Source organism: Archocentrus centrarchus, chromosome 5, assembly GCF_007364275.1.
Source record: "Archocentrus centrarchus isolate MPI-CPG fArcCen1 chromosome 5, fArcCen1, whole genome shotgun sequence".
In the NCBI taxonomy this organism is placed as follows: Eukaryota; Metazoa; Chordata; class Actinopteri; order Cichliformes; family Cichlidae; genus Archocentrus; species Archocentrus centrarchus.
In genome coordinates this window covers 823,167-844,839 of record NC_044350.1, presented here as the reverse complement: position 1 = coordinate 844,839, position 21,673 = coordinate 823,167, and the positions used below count along the sequence as shown (strand labels likewise).

Below are 21,673 nucleotides of genomic sequence, written 5' to 3'. Positions count from 1 at the left end.
AGAGGTGGAGAAGCCTCTCAGATGAGAGGTGAAGCATCTTCAAAAACCTTCAAGAAGTCCCGTCATCTTTTTTTCAAGCTCTTCAAGACTATCATGACCTGGACGACTGAGAACCTAAACAGAGATGTCACACAATCAAGTCCCAGTAAAGGCTAACTAACCCAAACACACACAATTCATCTTTTTAGCCATTCATTCCTAATAAAAGTTCATTTAAGAAGACTACATGCATGTTTATACTATATTCTCTTTTTTCTTTTTCCAACAGTTTTATTATGCTTCTTATTCTAAGAAGCAATGCAGGTTAAATAAAAGTGTACGATGAGGCACTTTAATAAAAGCTGCAAGAGATTTGCATATAACCCCCCAATCCAAGGTATCTAGCACAAGAAAAGGAAATAATTCAGATAATTTAATTTACACACACATGCATCCATGTATGAAATCATAAACCTGCTTAAGCAGATGTCTGGGAATCATGTAGGCTGCACAGGATGTCTTATTAAATGGTAACAAGGCTGAGTTCATATCAACTGTCAGTGTGTGAAAGATAAATGATTCATTTTTTTTAAGAATGTCTGCTTTTTTAGTCTTGACAGGACACTTCATATTACTGTGTGCTGCATGTGATGTAATGTCTAACCTTTGACCTCTAAGCGAACTTGATTTTCAGCTGTGCCCATGATGCTGCTGGCCACACAGGTGTAGGTTCCCTCATCCTCTGCTCGGGCTCGCTTTATCTCCAGGGTACCATTGATGTAAACGCGGTATTGGCCTCCATCCAGCCCACTGCCCTGTCCGTTCTTAAACCTACACATAACAAAGCATATAAACATGACTAACAACTGAAAATATAGAATATTGAGGCTGACTGCAACAAACTGTCTTGTTCAAAGGCGGTTTATCAGAAAACATGGATGAAGGTTGTAAGAAGATTTCCTGATTCAACAAAAAATAACTTTAGATGCTCACCAGCGCAGCTCCGGTAAAGGAGAACCAAAGAACGGGCAGTCTAGGAAGGTGCGGTTGTTCTCAATGACTTTTATTAGCTTATTTTTGGGGCCCAGCATCCTCGGAGGCATGTCTACAGGAAAAGGACAGTGGATTACACCTCCACAACACTTTATCGCTTACACAGACTTACAAGAGCTTTTATTTTTTTAACAATTTAATCAAACAGACACAATGATAATTCTTTTAACAAAACTCGAAATTTGAAATCAATATTTCTGTTTCACAGCAAGTTCCTGTGTAAGGTGGATACATTTTACCTTCAAAAAAATGCATGCTCTGTATTTGTAGTGCAAGTAATTTTCATCAAGCAACAGTTAAAGTTATGCTAAAGGATAAAGGCAATGTTGAAGTGGTTTAAAGTGCATTCCCCCTGACAGCCTGGCGACTTTTCGAAATCACTTATTCCTATTTAGAAATTGTCAGTAAAAAATACTGACAATTATATTATATTCAACCAATCATTAGGCTTTTAGTTGTGAAATCTGAATCAGAGGGCTGTGACTGATAATTTGCTCTACTAAATTGTTTTTAATGCAGTTATCTTGAGACAAACAGTAGCAGGTTACTTTTTGTTATTGTAAGATTAAAAAAAACAAATTTTCATTGAATAATTAATAATAAATTGTTTTCTTGTGACAACAGGCTAATTTATCTTGATAAATCAAAATAAAAACCCGCTGAAGGAGGCCCAGATGAAGGTGATGTGAGCTATCATGTGGACTTAAACTGAGAAGCAACATTTGAGTTTCCATAGAGAACAAAAAGTACCCCCCCCCCCCATGGATAAACCAACATACACATGGAACCTGACTCATTAACAGAAAAAAGATACCTTGGTTTAAAGAAATAGTCCCTTGGTAGTGAAATGAGATATGTTTGCCTTGTGTTTTTTTAAATCTGGAATTGTTTGTTTGGCTGGTGTGGGTACAAATAATAATGTCTAAGTCTAAGTGATAATTTTACATATATATAAAAAAAAATCACAGAACAACTGTGTGTGGTGATCTTATCAGATATTCTGTAGTTATAAAACCAACAAAGATTCTTTTCAAGTGATAATTTATATTTCGTTATCAGTGAATGGCTCCATAGTGCAGCACTTTAAACTTTTGCCTAACAAGCAAAAACGTCCCTGGTTTGATTCCAGGAGGAGATACAAATCCCTTGTGGTTGTGTCACGAAGGACATCTGGCATAAAAATCTGCCAAATCAAACATTGAGGAACTACCTACCCCCATGCTAATAGTAACAGAGAGCACTTTAAGCCATCAGTAAAATGGGGGCTTTGATGTCAGAAAGAGGCCATCACTACAGCTCACTAAGTTGAGTCGGCAACTTAGTGAACTATAGAAGAAGTCAGGCTGTTAAGTATTTGTACTTACTGATGATAGTTCCCCAGCTTGCAAAATGTACCTTTAAAAAAATCCAAAGTAAACCCCCATGTAAAGGGGTCAGTGTTTTCAGGAGGCTAGTTACTTTGCTCAGAGGTAGCAGGACAGGGCTACAGAATATAAAAGGTAACATTCCATTCTTTATTTATACTATACATGCTTCCCTTAGGCAGTATTATTACAACGCATTGCATAAATTTTCATTGTTATGCAGATGATACCCAGCTTCATCTATCCATGAAGCCAGATGACACATCAATTAGTTAAACTGCAGGAATGTCTAAGGGCCTAGATGACCTCTAATTTCCTGCTTCTAAATTCAGATAAAACTGAAGTTCTTGTACTCTGCCTCACAAATCTTAGAAACATGGTGTCTAACCAGATACTTACTCTGGATGGCATTACTTTGGCCTCCAGTAACACTGTGAGAAATCTTGGAGTCAGTTTTGGCAAGGATATGCCCTTCAACGCACATATTAAACAAATATGTAGGATTGCTTTTTTACATTTGTGCAATATTTCTAAAATTATAAAGGATGCCCTAAAAGCTCCCTGAAAAGCCTTCAGCTGATCCAAAATGCTGCAGCTAGAGTACTGACAGGGACTAGAAAGAGAGAGCAGATTTCTCCCATATTGCCTTCTCTTCATTGGCTCCCTGTTAAATCTAGAATAGAATTTAAAATCCTTCTCCTCACATATAAGGTCTTGAATAATCAGGCCCCATCTTATCTCAAAAACCTCATATTACCGTATCACCCCAATAGAGCAATTTTCTCTCGGACTGCTGGCTTACTTGTGGTTCCTAGGATACTCAAGAGTAGAATGGGAGGCAGAGCCTTCAGCTTTCAGGCCTTTTTCTGTGGAACCAGCTCCCAGTTTGGATTCAGGAGACAGACACCCTCTCTGTTTTTAAGATTAGGCTTAAAATGTTCCTTTTTTATAACACTTATAGTTAGGGCTGGATCAGGTGACCCTGAGCCATCCCTTAGTTATGCTACAATAGGCCTTGGCTCTTTTTCGCTGTTTATACCCCACCCTACATTTAATCATTAGTTATTATTCATCTCTGGCTTTCTTCCACAGTGTGTCTTTTGTCCTGTCTCTCTCCCCTCAGCCCCAACCAGTTACCACAGATGGCTGCCCCTCCCTGAGCCTGGTTCTGCTGAAGGTTTCTTCCTGTTAAAAAGGGAGTTTTTCCTTCCCATTGTCGCCAAGTGCTGCTCATAGGGGGTTGTTTTGACTGTTGGCTTTGATCTATAATTATTGAAAGGTTTTACAATATAAAGTGCCTTGAGGCAACTGTTTGTTGTGATGTGGTGCTATATAAACAAAATTTAATTGAACTGAATAACCCATATTTGTAAATTCTGTGCACACTGTCAAAAAGATGCCATAACACATAGGTAACTTTTTATCGGAGAAATACTACAGCTTGTTGTGTAGAAGAGCCCAGAGGTTCGTGCTTACGGATTCAGCTTGTTAACCAAGCTTGCTAGCAGCAGCTGATACCTTAACAGCCCAAAAGTGGTCACGTTAAGCTAAGATTTAAAACAAACAAACAAACAAAAAAATAGTCCAGATACCAGTGAGCCACAGCACACTCTGGACAAATTGCTAATAGCTTTATTGTTCTGTTTACATTCTAAAATCAAGCTCCCCCTTCAGTGTCTCACCGAGAACGTTGACAAAGGCATTGGCCAACAGATAGCCGTGCTCGTTGGAGGCGTTACACTGGTAGACAGCACTGCTTCCAATCTGCACCGAGCGGAAGATGATGGTGTCTTCGAGCACCTGTCTGTTTGGATTGGCGGGAGAGCCTGCAGTTGGGAGGAGGAGAAAGGAAGAAGAAAAGGGTTAGATGATGTAGACAATTAGACAACAAAAGAAAAATGATGATAGAAAAGAATGATGATAGCCACTGTGTATACTGGAGAAATTTGATTTGATCTGATTTGAAGTTTTACGTTTATAACTTCAGTTTTGCTCCACTTAATTTATGACAAAATACAGTTGGTATTCTGTAACAGTAATAAAGAAAAATTACATACTCTCAATAGGCTGTCCATTGACAAGCCACTGGATGTGAGGTTTAGGGTTGCCGTTGGCCCGGCACACCAGGCGGCCATTCTCATCTGGGGCTAGCACCAGGTCTGAAGCCTTGTCTAACCAGTAAGGGGCCGCTGTTTGATACAAGGAGAGCATGTTAGTACAAGTTCATTTATTTGTAGAAACACATGGCCAATATTGCCTACTCACCTTTAACCTGAACAAAGATGGAGTGGCGTATGGTGCCTATGTGGTTGTTTGCCATGCACACATACTCCCCAGCATCCTCCTCTGACACACTAATAATCTTCAGGGTCTTGTTGAAGTTCTCAAACTTCACCTTCTGCCTTGGCAGCTCACCACCTTTCTTAAACCACTTGATGGTAGGTGTTGGACTGAAGGAGGAGGGAGGAAAGACAAAGGGTTGGCCTTAAGTTTCAAATTCATGTTCCACTATGCACTTTTCATTCCATACAAGCAAGACAAATGATGTTAATTAATCCTATCAATATTTTATGCAATCTTTTGTGTGTGTGTGTGTGTGTGTGTGTGTGTGTGTGTGTGTGTGTGTGTGTGTGTGTTGTGTGTGTGTGTGTGTGTGTGTGTGTGTGTGTGTGTGTGTGTGTGAGAGAGAGAGAGAGCTCACAGTCCAGCAGCAATACACTCCAGCAGCAGCTCCTCATCTCGCAGCACCATTTTGGAGCTCTCACTCCCTGATGGTGAAAGGAAGGTCGGTGTGGACTCTGCTACTTTACGGTCTGAAGATGAGGCATGAGGACAGATTAATGCACACACAAAAAAATATTAATTTATCTTTGTAGCATGACATGCTTCCTCAGATGGGTTTAGCATCCTTGTTGTTACATCAGTCTAGCACCATTATCGTAATATCCATGTGGGTTTTTGGCTCTCTGTGCAGTCACTGAGGCCAAAGTAACCTGTAAACAAATGTAACACTCTCTGGCTTCTTTCAATGGAAAACGTTAAGAGATTCAGAAAAAACAGCAGGGTCACTGATCTTTGTGTTCACCAAGTGAACAGCTGACCATGAAAACCTTAAATAAAACTTGCCCACTTTTTCTGCTGCAATAAGATTAGTTAAGCATTTTTACTGTTGTATCATTGATACGATAGTCTTCAGCTGGATGTTAAATTTTCCAGCTTGGCTACAGCTTTACACTATAGTTGCTGCTGTCTGAAGTTGACTAATAATTTGTATATTGAATAATAACTAGAGATGAGGAGGAACTGAAAAGGATCTGTAAGTAAATTCATATCTGATGTATAGCTCCCCTTTTTCTTCTATATTGCTCAACCTTTTAGTAACAAACAAACTGTGAACAGACATTTGAGAATAAATTAACTAAACTACCAGTTCAACTAAGCAGGCTGGGATGTGAGCAAACTAGCATGTGCATTTTTTTGTTTGTAGCAAATATCTGTATCATTTTAATGTTTGACTTTCAGAGTGAAACATGATTTCACATGTGATAACTGATTACAATCTGAAATCACTTTTAGTTCTTAATCTTATTATACAGGCACATTTGGCCGAATCAGTGCTAAGACTTTTAGAGGACACGTTTCCAGTTTGATCCTATCCCAGCGTGCTGTAAAATCCAGTGAGCAAAGAGATGCAGCCTGCTGAGAAGTAAGTGGAATTAGTTTAGCTTCAGCCATCTTTGTGATACAAATCTGTACGGGATTAAAGCTATTAGTTTCTACAGAGGTTGACAAAAAGACAGGAGTAGGTGAGAATATGGCAAACCTAGCACCCCAGCTGATGTAGTTAGCAGGAGTTCTCAGGATGCCTTAGACACAATGAAGTGTGTGTGTATGTGTGTGTGTGTGTGTGTGTGTGTGTGTGTGTGTGTGTGTGTGTGTGTGTGTGTGTGTGTGTGTGTGTGTGTGAGTGCGTGTAGGAGGCAAGTAGGAGGCAGCAAACCTCACTTTCAGACATATATGACGATTAACAATCATAGCGTGATTCCACACTGAATATTCATCATGTGATTAATTTCTGTTCCTTCATCTGCGTCTTCAGTCCCACGAGGTCTCAAAGCCACCACCCTGGGCTCTCACTCGAACATCTTCTCCTTCAGGAATATGTCCCATCTACCCCTTGGCTTTGCTCCTCCCTCCACTGGGCTGCATAATTAATATATAGATTCAATTCTCTGTGTGCACTCTACTTGAATTAAGGGTAATTTGAATATGAATGACGATGTTTATTCATTATATGAGAATATAATGAATAAACATGACTGTGCGAATCATTATATGTGATCGAACAAATACTAAACAGATCACTAAACAAATACTTATTTCTGCTGTATGAGTGTACAAAATATTATAGTTCTGCTGGTATCTCACACAGTAATATTTCACTTTTGAGTATGTTTTTTGACTTGTTAAAATTTTTTGTTGAAAATGTTGATAATGGCCTGATAAGATACTACATATATTTTGGATTATTAGTTTAAATGTCATAACAAGTGTCCTGTTTTACATCGTGGTGTAAAATTGGATACTCTGGTGACAGTGGCAGAGATGAGGAGTATGTACAAACTACTGGACATTATGGATGATGCAACTCACTCTCTGCACACTGTAATCAGCAACCAGAGGAGCCTGCTCAGTGACAGACTGCTCCTTCCAAAGTTTCAGACTAACAGGATGAAAAACTCCTTTGTCCCTAATCAGACTGTACAACTCCTCCTTGGGGGGAGGAGGGGTAACAAGAGGACAGAGGGGAGGAAAGAGCAGCAGCCTGAGCCCGACCACAACACTACATAACAAAGAAATACTTGTCTGTTTTATTATTTATTTATTTATTCATATGCTTATTTATCATGACGTCTGCTGTGTTTGTGTGCCTATTTTATCTGTAAAAGCTGCTACTGGAACTTAACTTTCCCTGATGGAATCTTTCTAAAGGGGTGAATAAAGTTTATTCTATTCTAATCTAATCTAATCTAATCTAATCTAATCTAATCTAATCTAATCTAATCTAATCTAATCTTAATGTGATTGTTTCTCTAACAGTATAATAAAACTTCAGAAGGCACACAACACAACACTTGTTTTTTTATGTTGCACAATGAGCCAAGATTTATTTTATGTATAATTTTCTCAATCTGAACTCAGACTGACACAAAACATTATAACATCTGCCTACAAAAGGAGGCATAATTTCTACTTCCACTGGGGTGTAGAAAGAACAAAGTAGGGAGGTGTTATGGTCCCCTGGTTTTCCTGTGCCAATCTACCATTTTCTGTCTGTTTCTCCTCTTTTGTTTACTCTTTCTTGCCCTCCTGTCACGTGTGCACGTGTGTGGTCTTACTCTGTCCATCTGCTTCAGAGGTGGTATTCCTCTGGATTTTTCCGTCCTTCTGGCTGACACACCTGGAAGCTGTTGGATATTAACCCACATGCGTGGAATTGGTTGTTACTTGCCTGCTACAAGGCTGAAGAAAGCTCTCAGTTGACACCAGATTGTTGCACTTAGTGTGGTAGTCCTATTTGGCTCCTGTGTTTTGCACGTTACTCTGTTAGAGTTTGCTTGCCCTTAACTAACTTGGCTTTCCTTTGTGCAAACTCTTTGAGTCTAGATGGGTTCAGGCTGATGTAAGGGTAACTGCAATAAGGATTTGTCATATGCTGAATTTATAAACAAGTTTAGGAGTGTGTTTGATAAAGAGACAAACCCAGATGCTGCACCTCATACGCTGTTCTCTTTAGGACAGGGGGAGAGGAGTGTGGTGGATTATGCAGCGAATTTTTGGATTTTGGCTGAGGAGGCTGGTTGGGAAGACAAGGCTCTCTGTGGAGCTACATGGTTTGAATGACTATATGAGATCCCCTAAAGATCTTTGTGTATTAGGATGGATGACCACATTCACAAGTGCTGCCGAATGAACACGTACAACTCCTGTTTCTACTTCTGGTGGAGTTTCCCCGGAAGTGGCTGGAAGAAAAGGAAGGGCGACAAGTAATACAGAATCAGAGCCCATGCAACCAGGAAGGGTGTGCCTGTCACCTGCTGAAAGGTGAAGAAGAATCCCGGCTGGTAAGTGCTTGTATTCTGGTCAAAAGGGTCACTTCATTGACACTTTCCCCTGGTGGCCAAAAGACAGGGCCTGCAAGTAAAGGTGGGGATGCTGGTGGCCCAAATGTCTTGTGACTCATCCCTACCAAGACTGATTCCAGCTAAAACCTGTCATGAAGTCAATTCAGTGTCTCCAAACATTAGTGGACTGTGGGGCAGACACAGGGCTTGCTCACCAACTCTCCAGGTTACAGCTATAAATGGAAGTCATCTCACTAACATCATGCATCGAACTGCTCCGATGTCTCTAATCCTTGGGAACCAATGTATGTCAGTCTGTACATTTTTGAGACACCCTTCACATCGTTACCCTGGCTTTGTCTTCCATCCTGACTCAAAATGACGATTTGGAGAAAGTCCACCCATGTAAATTCAACAACCTGTGCACAGAATTCAGCAGCCACATGTACAAAGAAGCCATCGCACATGTGAGCGTCTGCTTTGCGTGCACTGCTACAGTTTCATGCTCTTGCCGGTGATTTAGTCTTCTGTGCTGAGCCTGTGTAGATAACCTACGTAAGTGGCCAAGGTCATTGCTGGTGCTGTGCCAAAAAGTGATCCTCTTCCAAAAAGGGATTTCTGGTATTTGCCAAAAATAATTGGCTATATTTAAACTGTTGTAAATGACTTTTTAGCCTGTGAAACGTATGTCAAACATATCTGTTATGAATGATATCAAGTCAACATTCCTGTTACAAGGTAAAAGGTGCAATCCCATTTTGCCAAAATGACTTTTATATAGTCTTCATTTATCAGGGGTGGCTGTAGCTCAGTAGGTAGAGCAGGTCACCTACTGATCAGAAGGTCAGCGGTTCGATTCCTGGCTACTCCAGGCTACATGCCAATGTATCCTTGGGCAAGATACTTAACCCCAAGTTGCTCTCCGACCGTCCCGTCGGAGTATGAATGTGTGTGAATGACAGTTAATCAAAAAGCACTTAGCTTAGTAAATATGGAAGTGCTTGTATGAATGGGAGTGCATGGGTAAATCTTTCTTAGTGATTTTTGATTTATTCATAAAAATATACAAAGGCAAATATTTTACTTTGAACCCCATTTTAAGCTCTAATCCTATTTAGCAGAATTAGATTAATATAAAAGAAACTAATAAACTAGGGTCTGAATTAGCTCCAGCTGTGGTGTACTCTTTAATGACTCAACAATTAGTTGAGTTTGAAGTATATTTTAATGCAGAATATGTGTAAATTTACTTCAGTAAAGTTTTATTTTTACAGAATATACATATACTATAGTATTGGCATGCTTATAAAAGATTAGGATATGTCTTCCACAACTGTAAGAAGTTGGTAATCAGCATTAGATCAGAGAATTTGTTCACTGTTTGTGGAAACAGTGAATAGTAATTTTACTAATAACCACAGATCTAAGTACCTATTAGAAGCAGCTCTTTAGTATTGTTCTTGCTAGTGTCTTTATGAACACTATTAACATTTATAAGTAAGCAACTATATAAAATTATCAACCTAAAATAAAGAAAAATTAAAGACAATTGTACAAGACATGACAACAGATAACAGATGTGTGGTGTTTCCCTGTGGTTTGCAGGGTCAGGGCAGGAGACTAGAGTTATGGTTCTACAACAGACAGAACTAAAGTTAATCTGCTGATAGGCTGCACAGAGATAACTGCAAACCATAAAAACGTGGCATACCTAGTACAAAATTTGGTTTACTCAATTGATTATGGAAAATTTTCCCTTTTCCACAAGGATACTGGTTTAGATTTTTTGTTTCTTTAAAACCATAAAAAGGTTTGTGATGCTGAACAGATTAACGGGACCGGAGTGCAGAGGTTTCAGATCTTGTCTTTGAATCCTGGAGTTTTAAAGATTTATTCAGCATTAAAGTAATCCAGTGACAGTTGTCAGTATCTCTGCAGCTGCACAGCAAACAAAAACTGCTGATAATTCTGCAAACTTTATCTTCCAGTTGTAAACAAATACAGTTTAAAACAGCTCTAATGTGGCCCATGACAGTTACTGTGAGAGTGTTAAACTGTAGCAGCACACATGCACGACGGCTTCTTTGTGTGTGTGTCTGCCGAGTTCTCGGCGTGCAGGTTTCGAATTTACGCATGAGGAATTAATACATGCGCCTGTGAAATGAAATTATTTGCTCGGTGTATGTGTGGGGTTTTTGTTTCTTTTTTTCCCCCTCTCTCATGCAGATTACCTATGTAGCTTTGTACCTGTCATCAGGTACAAATCACTTTTGCCTACTAGGTGCACCCCACAGCCCCTGCTGTTTCTGAGATGATCCATCCACTGGCCTTTACTCACTTAATTCTTCCACAATAAAAAGCTGACTACAACAACCAACTATTAAATTATATTTACAGCCCATAGCCCAGATTTTGGCATTCGTCACTACAAGATAATGGGTGTTATTTACTATTTGTAGTTGTGTTTTGATGTTGCAGCTCACATCCTAGGAAACATTTTTTAAAAACAGCGAAGCCTTGAACCACAATAAAACAAGCTGAACTCATTAATATGAAACCAAACAAAGTGTACACACATAAAGAGCAGTTAGGAGGTTAGACTGAGCTTCACTGAGGTTATTATGGCAGCCATGTTACACCCTTAGGAGGCGAACAGGAAGCAGAACTGTCTCGACAGGAAGAAACTCACCACCATAGGGGGCAGAGGTATTGTAAGATGTGTCATTGTATGGCTCCTCTGGAAACAACAGGCACACACAGTGGCACATCAGTCTGCATAAAAACACATTCACACAGCCTGACAACATAGTGACTCTGAGAATTAAACAAAACCTTTAAAAGAAAGACCCAACATTTCACAGGCTTTTCTTTTTGTGGCAACGTGAGGAAATCATCAGAGGTTATGTTTCATGCATCGCCTGTCATGTCAAACCATCACCTCTAGATGTCATATCCTATTTGAGTTGGAGTGGTATGTGTTCAGAACAAACAAAGCAAGAGAGAACAGGGCACAGCAGTTTAAATGATATTACAGCACTATTTACTTATTCATGACTGCTTAATCACAATTTTCAGGTGTGTGTGTGTGTGTGTGTGTGTGTGTGTGTGTGTGTGTGTGTGTGTGTGTGTGTGTGTGTGTGTGTGTGTGTGTGTGTTGCCTACTTACTTGTCTGAACTTTGAGTTTGTAGGGGTTCTTCTCTTGTATGGTGTGTGTGAACAGAAAGCGAGCTTTGCAGCTGTAGTCTGTGTGTGCATCTTGGGCCAAAACGTTGGAGAAGTACAGATCTCCATTGAGACCCATGGACACTCTTTTATCCTGAGGGATTGGATTCATACCTCAAGGACACAAGGACAGAAAGAAATCAGGAATGAGAATAAGAGACAGGTAATGAAACCACATCAGCTAGTTTAGTCTTTTTTTTTTAAATATATCAACTGCAAGTTCAATAACTTCATAGAAATTCAATGCTATGTTGTCTCAGGATCTCAGCAATTACCACCATAGAGGTACTACTGAACCACTGAAGCACTATGTCAGCCAACCAGGTGGGACTATTAAACTAAATCTCTCAAAGCTGCTGTGACATCTGGCAAAGTTGTCTTTTCAATTAGTTTTTGTTGAGCAAAATGTGATCAAATTTTCATGGCAGTGTAGAGTCTGCTTGGCATGATGTACTCTAGTTGTACTGTAAATTATTCATCTATAGTACCTACTATACATCCTTAGCACATAAATGGTATCTTGAGGAAGTATTAGTACGACACACCAACTGATCTCTGGGAAATCCAGGTCTACAAATGCAGAAGTAAAAATCCCTTCAAGGTGACAGCTTGCTGTGCCTATTTTTACATAACTCAGTTCATCACTGCTCATGTTAATCCTGCTAATGTGTCACTACAGACATATGTTACACTCAAGTACACCCACGCAGATGAGCATCATCCACTGCAAGTGTATAAACTGTCAAAAGCCATCTGAGTGTTAACATGTGCCTCAGGACCAAACTGCAACTGGGCCAGTAGTTTTAATCCATGCATCACTGTGTCACAGTGTCTGGGCTACGTGACACGCTGACATGACTTGATGTTGTTTATCTGAGTATTTATGACTGTGTTTGTGCCACAGGCTGTGCAGTGAAGGAGGTAGTTCTTTTCAGGTGAACAGCCATTTATTTGTTATTTTTCTGAGATTGTAGAAAATCTTTGTTACAACTAAGTTTGACAAAATATCCCGACTGTTTGTCAGTTTAAATCTTAAATACAGTAAATTGAAATTAAAGACTTGATTGGATAAACACTAGGAGTGTTTGACTAAATTGCTACTTGTCTCTGTTTGTCTGTAAAACAGCTTCTGGCTGGAGATGAGGCCTGCTGTCTCAGCTGTTATGATGCATACACACACACACACATGCACACACAGTTATTGGGAATAAGAAAAAACCAGCCAAGGAAAAAACCATCTCTGTCAAACTACTGAGAGAGAAACAGAAACAAGAGCACAAACACTAAACACACGATTAAAGGTCACTAGAGACACCAATGAAAAGAGGGAAATAAGGGGTATCTCCAAACTACAGTGTAAGTGGACCTAAAGCAAATAAAATACACAATACAATCAGTAGTATTTTTTTTCTTTCTTTCTGGAATGAAGTTATTCAAGCTGACTGTGTTAAAGAAACTCAGCAAAGCAAACACATCATCCCTAACAGTGACGTGTTTGCTTTAATCTTTCAGATTAAAGAAAACTGCGTTAATAAAATGTGGTAAGGGTCCTAATTTCTCCACATTGACAAGAAGAAATTAAGTGTTTGAGAACATGTTTGTGTGTATTTGGAGCTTACTGCTGTCCATCCAGAAGGTGAACGGAGGAGGCAGGCCTGGTGGGGGGTTGCAGGGTAGAACCAGTGGGGAGCCTTCAGTTACAGATACTGGCTCCAGCACCTCCTTAGGCCACAGAGGAGCCTCTGGAGGATTGGGAAGAGGGGGTGGGGGGGTGGGAGGGGGGGTCAGGAAATGTTAACAGCAGCATTTCAACCAACCAAAAAGAAAACTTTTGTCCTTTTCTACGGTCATAAGTTTAAATGAGACACACTTTACTTTGATGATGTACCACAAGCATGCACACTTCATTAGGTATACCTGTTCAACTTCATGTTAAAGCAAATATCTAAGCCCATCACATGGCAGCAACTCAAAGCATTTATGTATGTAGACATGATCAAGATGACCTGCTGAAGTTCAAACTGTCCATCACTAGGGTTTACAGAGAATGGTCCAAAAACAGAAAATATCCAGTGAGCAGCAGATGTCTGGGCAAAAATGACTTCTGTCAGAGGTTACAGGACAATGACCAAAGTGCTTTGAGCTGTTTGGAAGTCAACAGTAACTCAATAATCTCTCGTTACAACCAAGGCATGCAGAAGAGCATCTCTGCACAACGCATCAAACCCTAAAGCAGATAGGCTACAGGAAACTGAGGCTACACAGGCTCACCAATACTGGACAACAGAAGATTGGAAAAATGTTGCTTGGTCTGATCAGTCTCTGAATTTTTGCTGCAGCATTTGGATGGTAGCATCAGAACTGAAAGCATGCCTTGTATCAGCAGTTCAGCCTAGCTGAGGATTGTTTCTGACTGTCCATTACTTCATCTTCTAATGGCTGCTTCCAGCAGGATAATGCACAATGTTACAAAGAATCTCAAACGTGAGTTTACTGTATTTAAATGGTCTCTACAGACGGGAAAAGGGATTCAAGGTGTAACTAATGAAGCGGCCACCAGGGAGATGGGGAATATAGTTTTCAACCTATAAGGGTGATGAACAAAGGTATGACTCCAATGTTTCCAGGGGTGAGATCCATCTGACTATAATAAATGAATGAATAATAAATAAATACTACTTTGTGTGTTCTGTGGTCTTACTGGAGACCCGGAGCAGAATTTTGTTGGAAAGAGCCACTCCAAAGTCATTGCTGGCAAAACACTGGTATTCTCCTTCGTAATCCTCTGGTCGACCTCCGCTGCGGAAGCTGATCTCCAGGGTTCCTGAGCGTTTTCGCATCATCACCCTTGGATCTTTCCCAATATTGAAAAACTTCCCGTTCCTTCGCCATGAAAACCTGAGATACAGTTCAAGAAATCAAACAGTTAGTCTTGTAACCTTGTTATTTCCAAGAGCAGACCCTTACGACTGATACAAAAGACCAAACATTTATTTGTATCGAACAACAAGAAGCACTCAAAGAGTGCAAACTTCCTTCAAGGCAGCTCACTCTTAGGAGCATTCACTTTGAAGGGAACAGTACTGTATTGTGTATACGTTCATTTTGTTTTATTTGTTTTTGGAAGGAGACTTTAAGAAGTTTTTAGTGAAGTAAAAACAACTGCAAAGAGGAGACTTTTGTTATTTGCCCTGTTGAAACCCATTTTAATATACTTTACATAATTTTTGGTATAATTATTTTGTATTATTTTTTATTCATGTAGATTTATTCTCTTTCTCTTGGCAATACATTCTTTAAAGATACAATGTTGAAAGGAAGACAGATGTGAACTGTAAAAATGAGGTCAGAGGTCAAATGTAATATGATATTTGGATGCAAACTATAATGTGATATTTAGGATCCCCATAAGCCAGCATCATTTCCTAAAGGCTGCCAATACAAACAAAGGCAGTAGATTTTAAAGCATAGTTTTAAAGAAAAATCATTTTATGAAAGTTTGACCTTATTTAACCTTGAAGACAAGGTCAGAACTCCAAAATAACATAATTTAGAATCCCCGAATATTATTCCCTATATTCTTATTTGTTATCAATACAAACAATGGCAGTAAGACTCTTAATGTGAAAGAGCTCTATATAGCATTAATATACTTATATATAACTTATATATAACTTTAATCAATGCAGTGGACTGAAAGCAGTTTCAAGCAGGAAAACAACCATCCAAAAATAACCATGAATGAACATCAGCTCTCTGCATAATGAAAAAGAATTGAAAACAAATTCACACCAATGACCACACCAATGACCATATCAATGACGATAAAAAAATCCAGAACACACTCTACATGTGCTTGTAATGACACTGTAACCTAATCTAGTTCACGTACCGTTTCCAAAGGTCTCTGTGGTTACAGAAGAACACTGAATATGTTTACTTCAGCTGACTCTATTATCAGTGAGGGGTGGAGCTTTACAAAAGATGCTTCCTGTATTTTTCAGTAACAGTTGAGATTGACCTGTTTGTGGTACAGCATAGTGTACTGAACAACGAGCCACTACTGAAGCACTGGGGACCAGAGCTGTGCGTGTTTTGATGTGTGTCGTGTAGTGAGACTGATTGCAAGTGAATCAGTGAATGATCCCATTTGTTGAACGTTTCATGAGCATGAATAGTCAACTTGCATTACTTGAACACAATGCCAGTCTCAGGAAGAGGAGAACCAGTACCAGAGGCTGCATATAGTAGCTCTGAGTGCCTTTTTGTGAGGTTGTGTAAGTATGTGTGTTTACACAAGAATCTGAGTGTGTGTGTGTGTGTGTGTGTGTGTCTTACATTAAGCCAGTCTAGCTCCAAATAAACAATGTACTACTGTTCTCAGCTAGTCATGACCCCAGTGATGTAACCACTGGTATATCTGTTGGCATTTGTGTGTGTGTGTGTGTGTGTGTGTGTGTGTGTGTGTGTGTGTGTGTGTGTGTGTGTGTGTGTGTGTGTGTGTGTGTGTGTGTGTGTGTACATGTGACTTGGTTGTTAGTTATTCCTTTAAGCGTGTAAACACATCTCTGTTATTACAAAATAAGGAAGAATTAAAGAGATGGAAATTATTTTTTTATTCTTCTGCTTCAGAGCAATAGAGGGACAATGAGAGAGGTATACCAGAGAAAAATGTAAATATATTTTTATATTTATTTAAATTCAGCCAGCTTGTTCTAGTGGGCATGCTGGCTGCCCTGAACTTCTTACCTGCCACCTGTGCCTGGATTACAAACTTTCTTACAGACCACCCACAGACTGTTAAGGTCAATACCCACACCTCCCCTACCCTCGCAGTCAGCGCTGGCTCTCCTCAGGGCTGTGTGCTGAGCCTGCTCCTATATGCCATATAAGCATATGACTGTACTCCTCATAATTAGAGGGGATGAATCAGCCTGCAGGGATGAGGTGCAGTGACTGTACCAGGAACAGCCTTAATCAACACCAAAAAAACCAAGGAAGTGGACTTCAGCTGACCCCAGCCCTCTCCACATCAATGGAGAATCCATGTAGAGGGTCTCCACCTTTAAATTTCTTGCAGCTCACATCTCTGAGGATCTTTTGTGGTCAGCTAACGCACTATCTGCCCCTTCTTGAGGGCTTTAAGGAGGAATAAGCGGGAGGATAGGCTGCTGGTGACCTTTTACTGCTCTATGGTTGAGAGTGTGCTGATATATGCCATTACTGTTTGGTACGCTGACTATACAGTGGCTGACAAGAAGACAGCGCAGAGGGTGATAACGTCAGCTGAAAAGACTATAGGCTGTCCTTTACCCTCTCTGTATGAGATTGCAAGCTCTTAATGTCTGTCCAGAGCAAAGAGCATGATCAGAGAGCACTTCCATCCTGGCCACCACTTGTTCAGCCTACTGGCCTCTGAAAGGAGGTACAGAACAAGCAGCATCAAAAGCAGAAAAAGCAGATTAGGAAACAGATTCTTTCCACGGGCCATAAAATAGTAGTAGTAAAAAAGAATCCTTACATAAAATATGCTTTTCTTGTGCTGTTAATCTATAGGAAAGAGAGTAAACGTAAACCATATCACAGGATATCCATGTTTGATTGGGTTTAGAGCAGCTGCAGACAGCCAGTCAGTGATGGATGCAATGGAAGTACAGCACTTGTCAGACTGAGACTGTAGAGGGTCGTAGCTGTGTTTACATGCGCTCATTACTTTAGGTTTATTGCATTTGAAGGAAGTTTTTTGTTTAGTGCAAGATAAACAGGATAGCTTCCTGCACTGTGATGAATTTACACTAAAGCTCTGTGTTGGAGCACATTGGCTGTGGTGTTCATGGTCAGAGTTAGTTACATCAAGTGCAGCAGAGATGAATTTGAATTTAAGATCACGATGCTTAGATTGAATTCAACCTTCATACTAACCGTATACTGTCAGTGTAAAGACGGTATAAATAGTCTACTGGCACTGTAGGGGATGGGAATCTTCCAAGATAACTTGTGAAATATCCGCTTACATGTTGTTGAATTCAGTTGTATAAATCCACACAGAGTAGTAAACCTCAGAGCAGCAGCACAGGCAAGCTGATCACAGCCTGTACACAAGGAAAATCAACTGGAGCTCATAATAGATAGTTGTGATTTCTTTTCCCTACACTGAGCCACTACAACCAATCTTAGGGCTTAAGGCTAATTTCACCAGGAATATCACAATAAGTGTTTACATTTACACTGTTAATGATCACTATAACCCACCTGTCTCAATTGGAAGGATATTTTGATCCAAAGGAGTGTGACTGGGTCAGAATCTTCCAATTGGCATTTTTATTCTGGTTACTTGTGTCCATGTAAATATGGCTGCTGAGCTTTTAGGATTGTTAGAGGGCAACTTAAGAGCTATGGGGCACTGAAGAAAGGTTTGGACTGAAGAAAGGTTTGGATAAGGTGAAAATGGGTTACTGTGTGTGTGAAATACAGAGAGACAGACAGAGGAGGAAGCAAAGAAGTGGATCTGAGAGGCACTGTCACTGCTCATAACTCACACAGCCACAGACAAAGAGAAGTGAGGGCAGGGACACATCAAGGATACAAAGACAGAGGAAAACAATTAGCTTAACTGAAAACACTGAATGATAGCGAATGGGAAGATGGAGATAATGGCAGAAAAATGTCTCAATGGTGCCCTCGATCAGAACCTGACAAAGCTGCTTTGTGCTCAGCTGTGATGTATTTTCCTGATTAATTTGCAAGTGAATGGCATTGGCGCAGAGTCTGCAGCCTCTAAGTTCATTACATAACTCTTACAGCAAGTTTATCAAACATTTGTGTGAAATATCTGCAAGAATTTTGTTATCAAGAGGTGAGGTATGATAGCTGAGTGGATGACTGTTAATGTCAGCCATTTAACTATCAACTAAACAGTTACAGAAGCAACTGTTGCTGCTCATCAATCTGAGAAGGGTTATGAGGCCATTTCCAAACAATTTGAAGTTCATTTTTCTATAGTGAAGAAGATTATTTGCAAGCAGAAAACATTGAAGCCAGCTGCCAAACTTCCCAGAATTGGGTGTTCCAGCAAATTCACCCCAAGGTCAGATCATGCAACGCTCAGAGAAACTGCAGAAAAACCGAGGGCTACATCTCAGACCTTATGGGCCTCAGTTAACATGTTCAATTTTAAAGGTTATGTCAGTACAATTATTAAAAGACTGAACAATTATGCAATATAGAATTATAAAAGTTATGAGGGGTGATGATTTAGGCTTATTTTGTAGCCACAGGACCTCAGCACCTTGCAGTCATTGTGTTGAACATGAACCTAAAGTCAAAGGTAAGGCCATCTGTCGACAGCTTGAGCTTGGCTAAAACTGAGTCCACACATTAGGACAATGACCCAAGCACAACAGCAAATCTACAATAGAACAGCTGTAAAAAGGGCTGTTCAAAGTCCAGACCTCAAGCAAATTGAAATACTGTGGCCAGATCTTAAGAGAGCTGTACAACGAATGCCCGCAAACCTCAGACAACACTGAACACTGAAACAATGAAATGTTGTAACACAGCAACATTATTAGGACAAGTGGGCCAAAATTCCTGCATAATGATAGCAGAGACTTAGAAGGTCATAAAGACTTTCTTTTTGTTTGTTTTGTGTGTGTGTGTGTGTGTGTGTGTGTGTGTGTGTGTGTGTGTGTGTGTGTGTGTGTGTGTGTGTGTGTGTGTGTGTGTGTGTGTAGAATAGAATGCCTTTTTTGTCATTATACAGGATGTACAATGAGATTGGAGGGCCGCTCCTGTTCAGTGCCAATATAACGTCAAACTTTCTAAATAAAAATATGATAATCTAATATAATCTAAAAATATACAGAAAATAAAATGTATAAAAATACAGAAAATAAGAGAAAGTATAAAAATATATACGTTGTAAAAAATAAAATAAGTGTATACATATAATAATGAAGATAGTGAATATTGCACTTGGTGAATGAATACTGGATACTGTGTGTGCGTGTGTGTGGGTGTGTGTGGGGGGGGGGGGGGGGGGGGGGGGCAGAGAGAGACAGTGAGTGAGTGGCAAGAGCTTACATTGGCACTGGGTTGCCCTTGGCCTCGCACTCGATGATGATGTTATCTCTGGGGTCGACAATGTAGTTCTTTGCTGACTGTTTCGTTATAGTGGGGGGCTGCTTCACTGTGGGAGAAGGGGAGAGATGAAAAGAGGGTGATATAAAATAACATGGTGCATAGATAATGCATCCACACATAAAAACAATGAGGTTTTCATGTGTGTATGAGGGGTAAAACATTTAGGACAGAAAGCAAAGTGCCCCAAAATGTCCATTATATAGATCCATTCAAGTTTACAGCTGGACTTCCTGGGTCAGTGACTATATGATGCTTTGCTGTGCTGTGCATGTACACTGTTTTTCTATACAATGCTGAATTATTACCAACTGACCAAGAAATAAAGCTGTTTATTTCTTAAACAGTTAGTTATGAATAGCTACTCAAAAGCATTTGTTGAAAACAGTTTTCTTATAACTAATGACCTGTGGTCAGAGTGCCTAAAATATAACCAAAGTTGTGTATTTGCTGTAATCTTTCTCAGACATAATTTTTTTTAACTTTTCTGTTATTTCAATATAAATAAAAAAAAATCAAGCATGCAGTAGTTGAACTCTTAGTGTTTTCTTTACCCTTTTTCTGGCACTCCGTTTGAAGTTTGTTGGGCACAGGTAATGCAGTCTCACTGTCTTGCACATATTCACTATATTGCCAAAAGTATTCACTCATCAATCCAAATCACTGAATTCAGGGGTTCCAGTCACTTCCATGGTCTAAAGTGTATAAACCACTTTAGACCACTTTAAATAAAGCACTGAGGCACGAGGCATGCAGACTGCTTCTACAAACATTTGTGAAGGAGTGGGTCGCTCACGGGAGCTCGGGAGTTCCAGAGTGGTACCATGATAGGATGACACCTGCACAATAAGTCAACTGCTAGCTAGCGGTATTAAAAAACTCAGCAACTCAGCCACTAAGTGGTAGGCCACATAAGATGATAGAGCAGGTGCTGAGGCGCAAGGTGTGTGTGTGGATGCCACACACCACCTCATCCTGTCCCAACTGGAGGATGAAGACACCTACGCCAGAGTCCTCTTTATTGACTTTGGAAATGACAATAAAGAATCTTGAATATTAAACCCTATGCATTAAGAATTGAATGTCGCTCAAGTTCATATGCATGCAAAGGCAGACAACTGAAAACTTTTGGCAATATAGTGTAGGTATATTTTTCAGAATGGTTGAGAAATCCATTTTTGCTAAATGTTTTTACCAAACAGGAGAAAATTTTGTATTTGGTGGGAAATATTTGTAACCGCACACATTTAGCCATACATATATTTACTGACATCCATTAATGGTTAGAGTGCTCTATGCCTTTTGGTTTTCAACTTAATGAAAGACCATTATCAGCCTGCCTTATATAGTATATTGCTCTAAACTTGCTCTACATACTGATAAAGAAAGAGATCACAGTTTCCAGCTTTTCAGTTGTATTCTCTCTGCTGTTCATTTTTAATGGCCCACTTAAGCAAACCCCCCTCAACACTGAAGGCACACCATGCTGCCAACATTTCTATACCCTTTTACATTTCTTGCTTACTGAGCCCTGCAGGGCTTTGAATCACAGACACTCACACATACTGTACACATAACACAAGATAACAACCACTTCAGAGGGCCAGCTGCCTGCTAGATTAAAGGAGCCATGCAATGCTGTAAAAGAAAGCTCTGTGGCCTGGTCAGGCCAAAAAGAAATCCTGCTTTATAGACACTAGCTTTGGTAGAAGCTCTGTCAGCTAATCACATCCACTGAAGGAACAAACATTATTATATGCCTATAGATCCATCATGTTGCTATAAAGACC

General features: G+C 39.9%; 1 protein-coding gene across 3 annotated transcripts in view; it reads right to left on the bottom strand.

Moving 5' to 3' along the window:
- nfasca (neurofascin homolog (chicken) a) overlaps positions 1 to 21,673 on the bottom strand; it is a 120,415-nt gene that overhangs the window by 55,773 nt on the left and 42,969 nt on the right. For all 3 annotated transcript variants that reach the window (XM_030729716.1, XM_030729714.1, XM_030729715.1), the window contains exons 6-16: positions 19,827 to 19,932; positions 14,446 to 14,642; positions 13,364 to 13,486; positions 11,688 to 11,858; positions 11,211 to 11,258; positions 5,098 to 5,209; positions 4,662 to 4,846; positions 4,454 to 4,585; positions 4,079 to 4,222; positions 973 to 1,084; positions 644 to 810 (exon numbers count right to left, since the gene is read on the bottom strand). In XM_030729716.1, the coding sequence (XP_030585576.1) occupies positions 644 to 810; positions 973 to 1,084; positions 4,079 to 4,222; positions 4,454 to 4,585; positions 4,662 to 4,846; positions 5,098 to 5,209; positions 11,211 to 11,258; positions 11,688 to 11,858; positions 13,364 to 13,486; positions 14,446 to 14,642; positions 19,827 to 19,932 (1,497 nt within the window). The remainder of the gene's footprint in view (positions 1 to 643; positions 811 to 972; positions 1,085 to 4,078; positions 4,223 to 4,453; positions 4,586 to 4,661; positions 4,847 to 5,097; positions 5,210 to 11,210; positions 11,259 to 11,687; positions 11,859 to 13,363; positions 13,487 to 14,445; positions 14,643 to 19,826; positions 19,933 to 21,673) is intronic.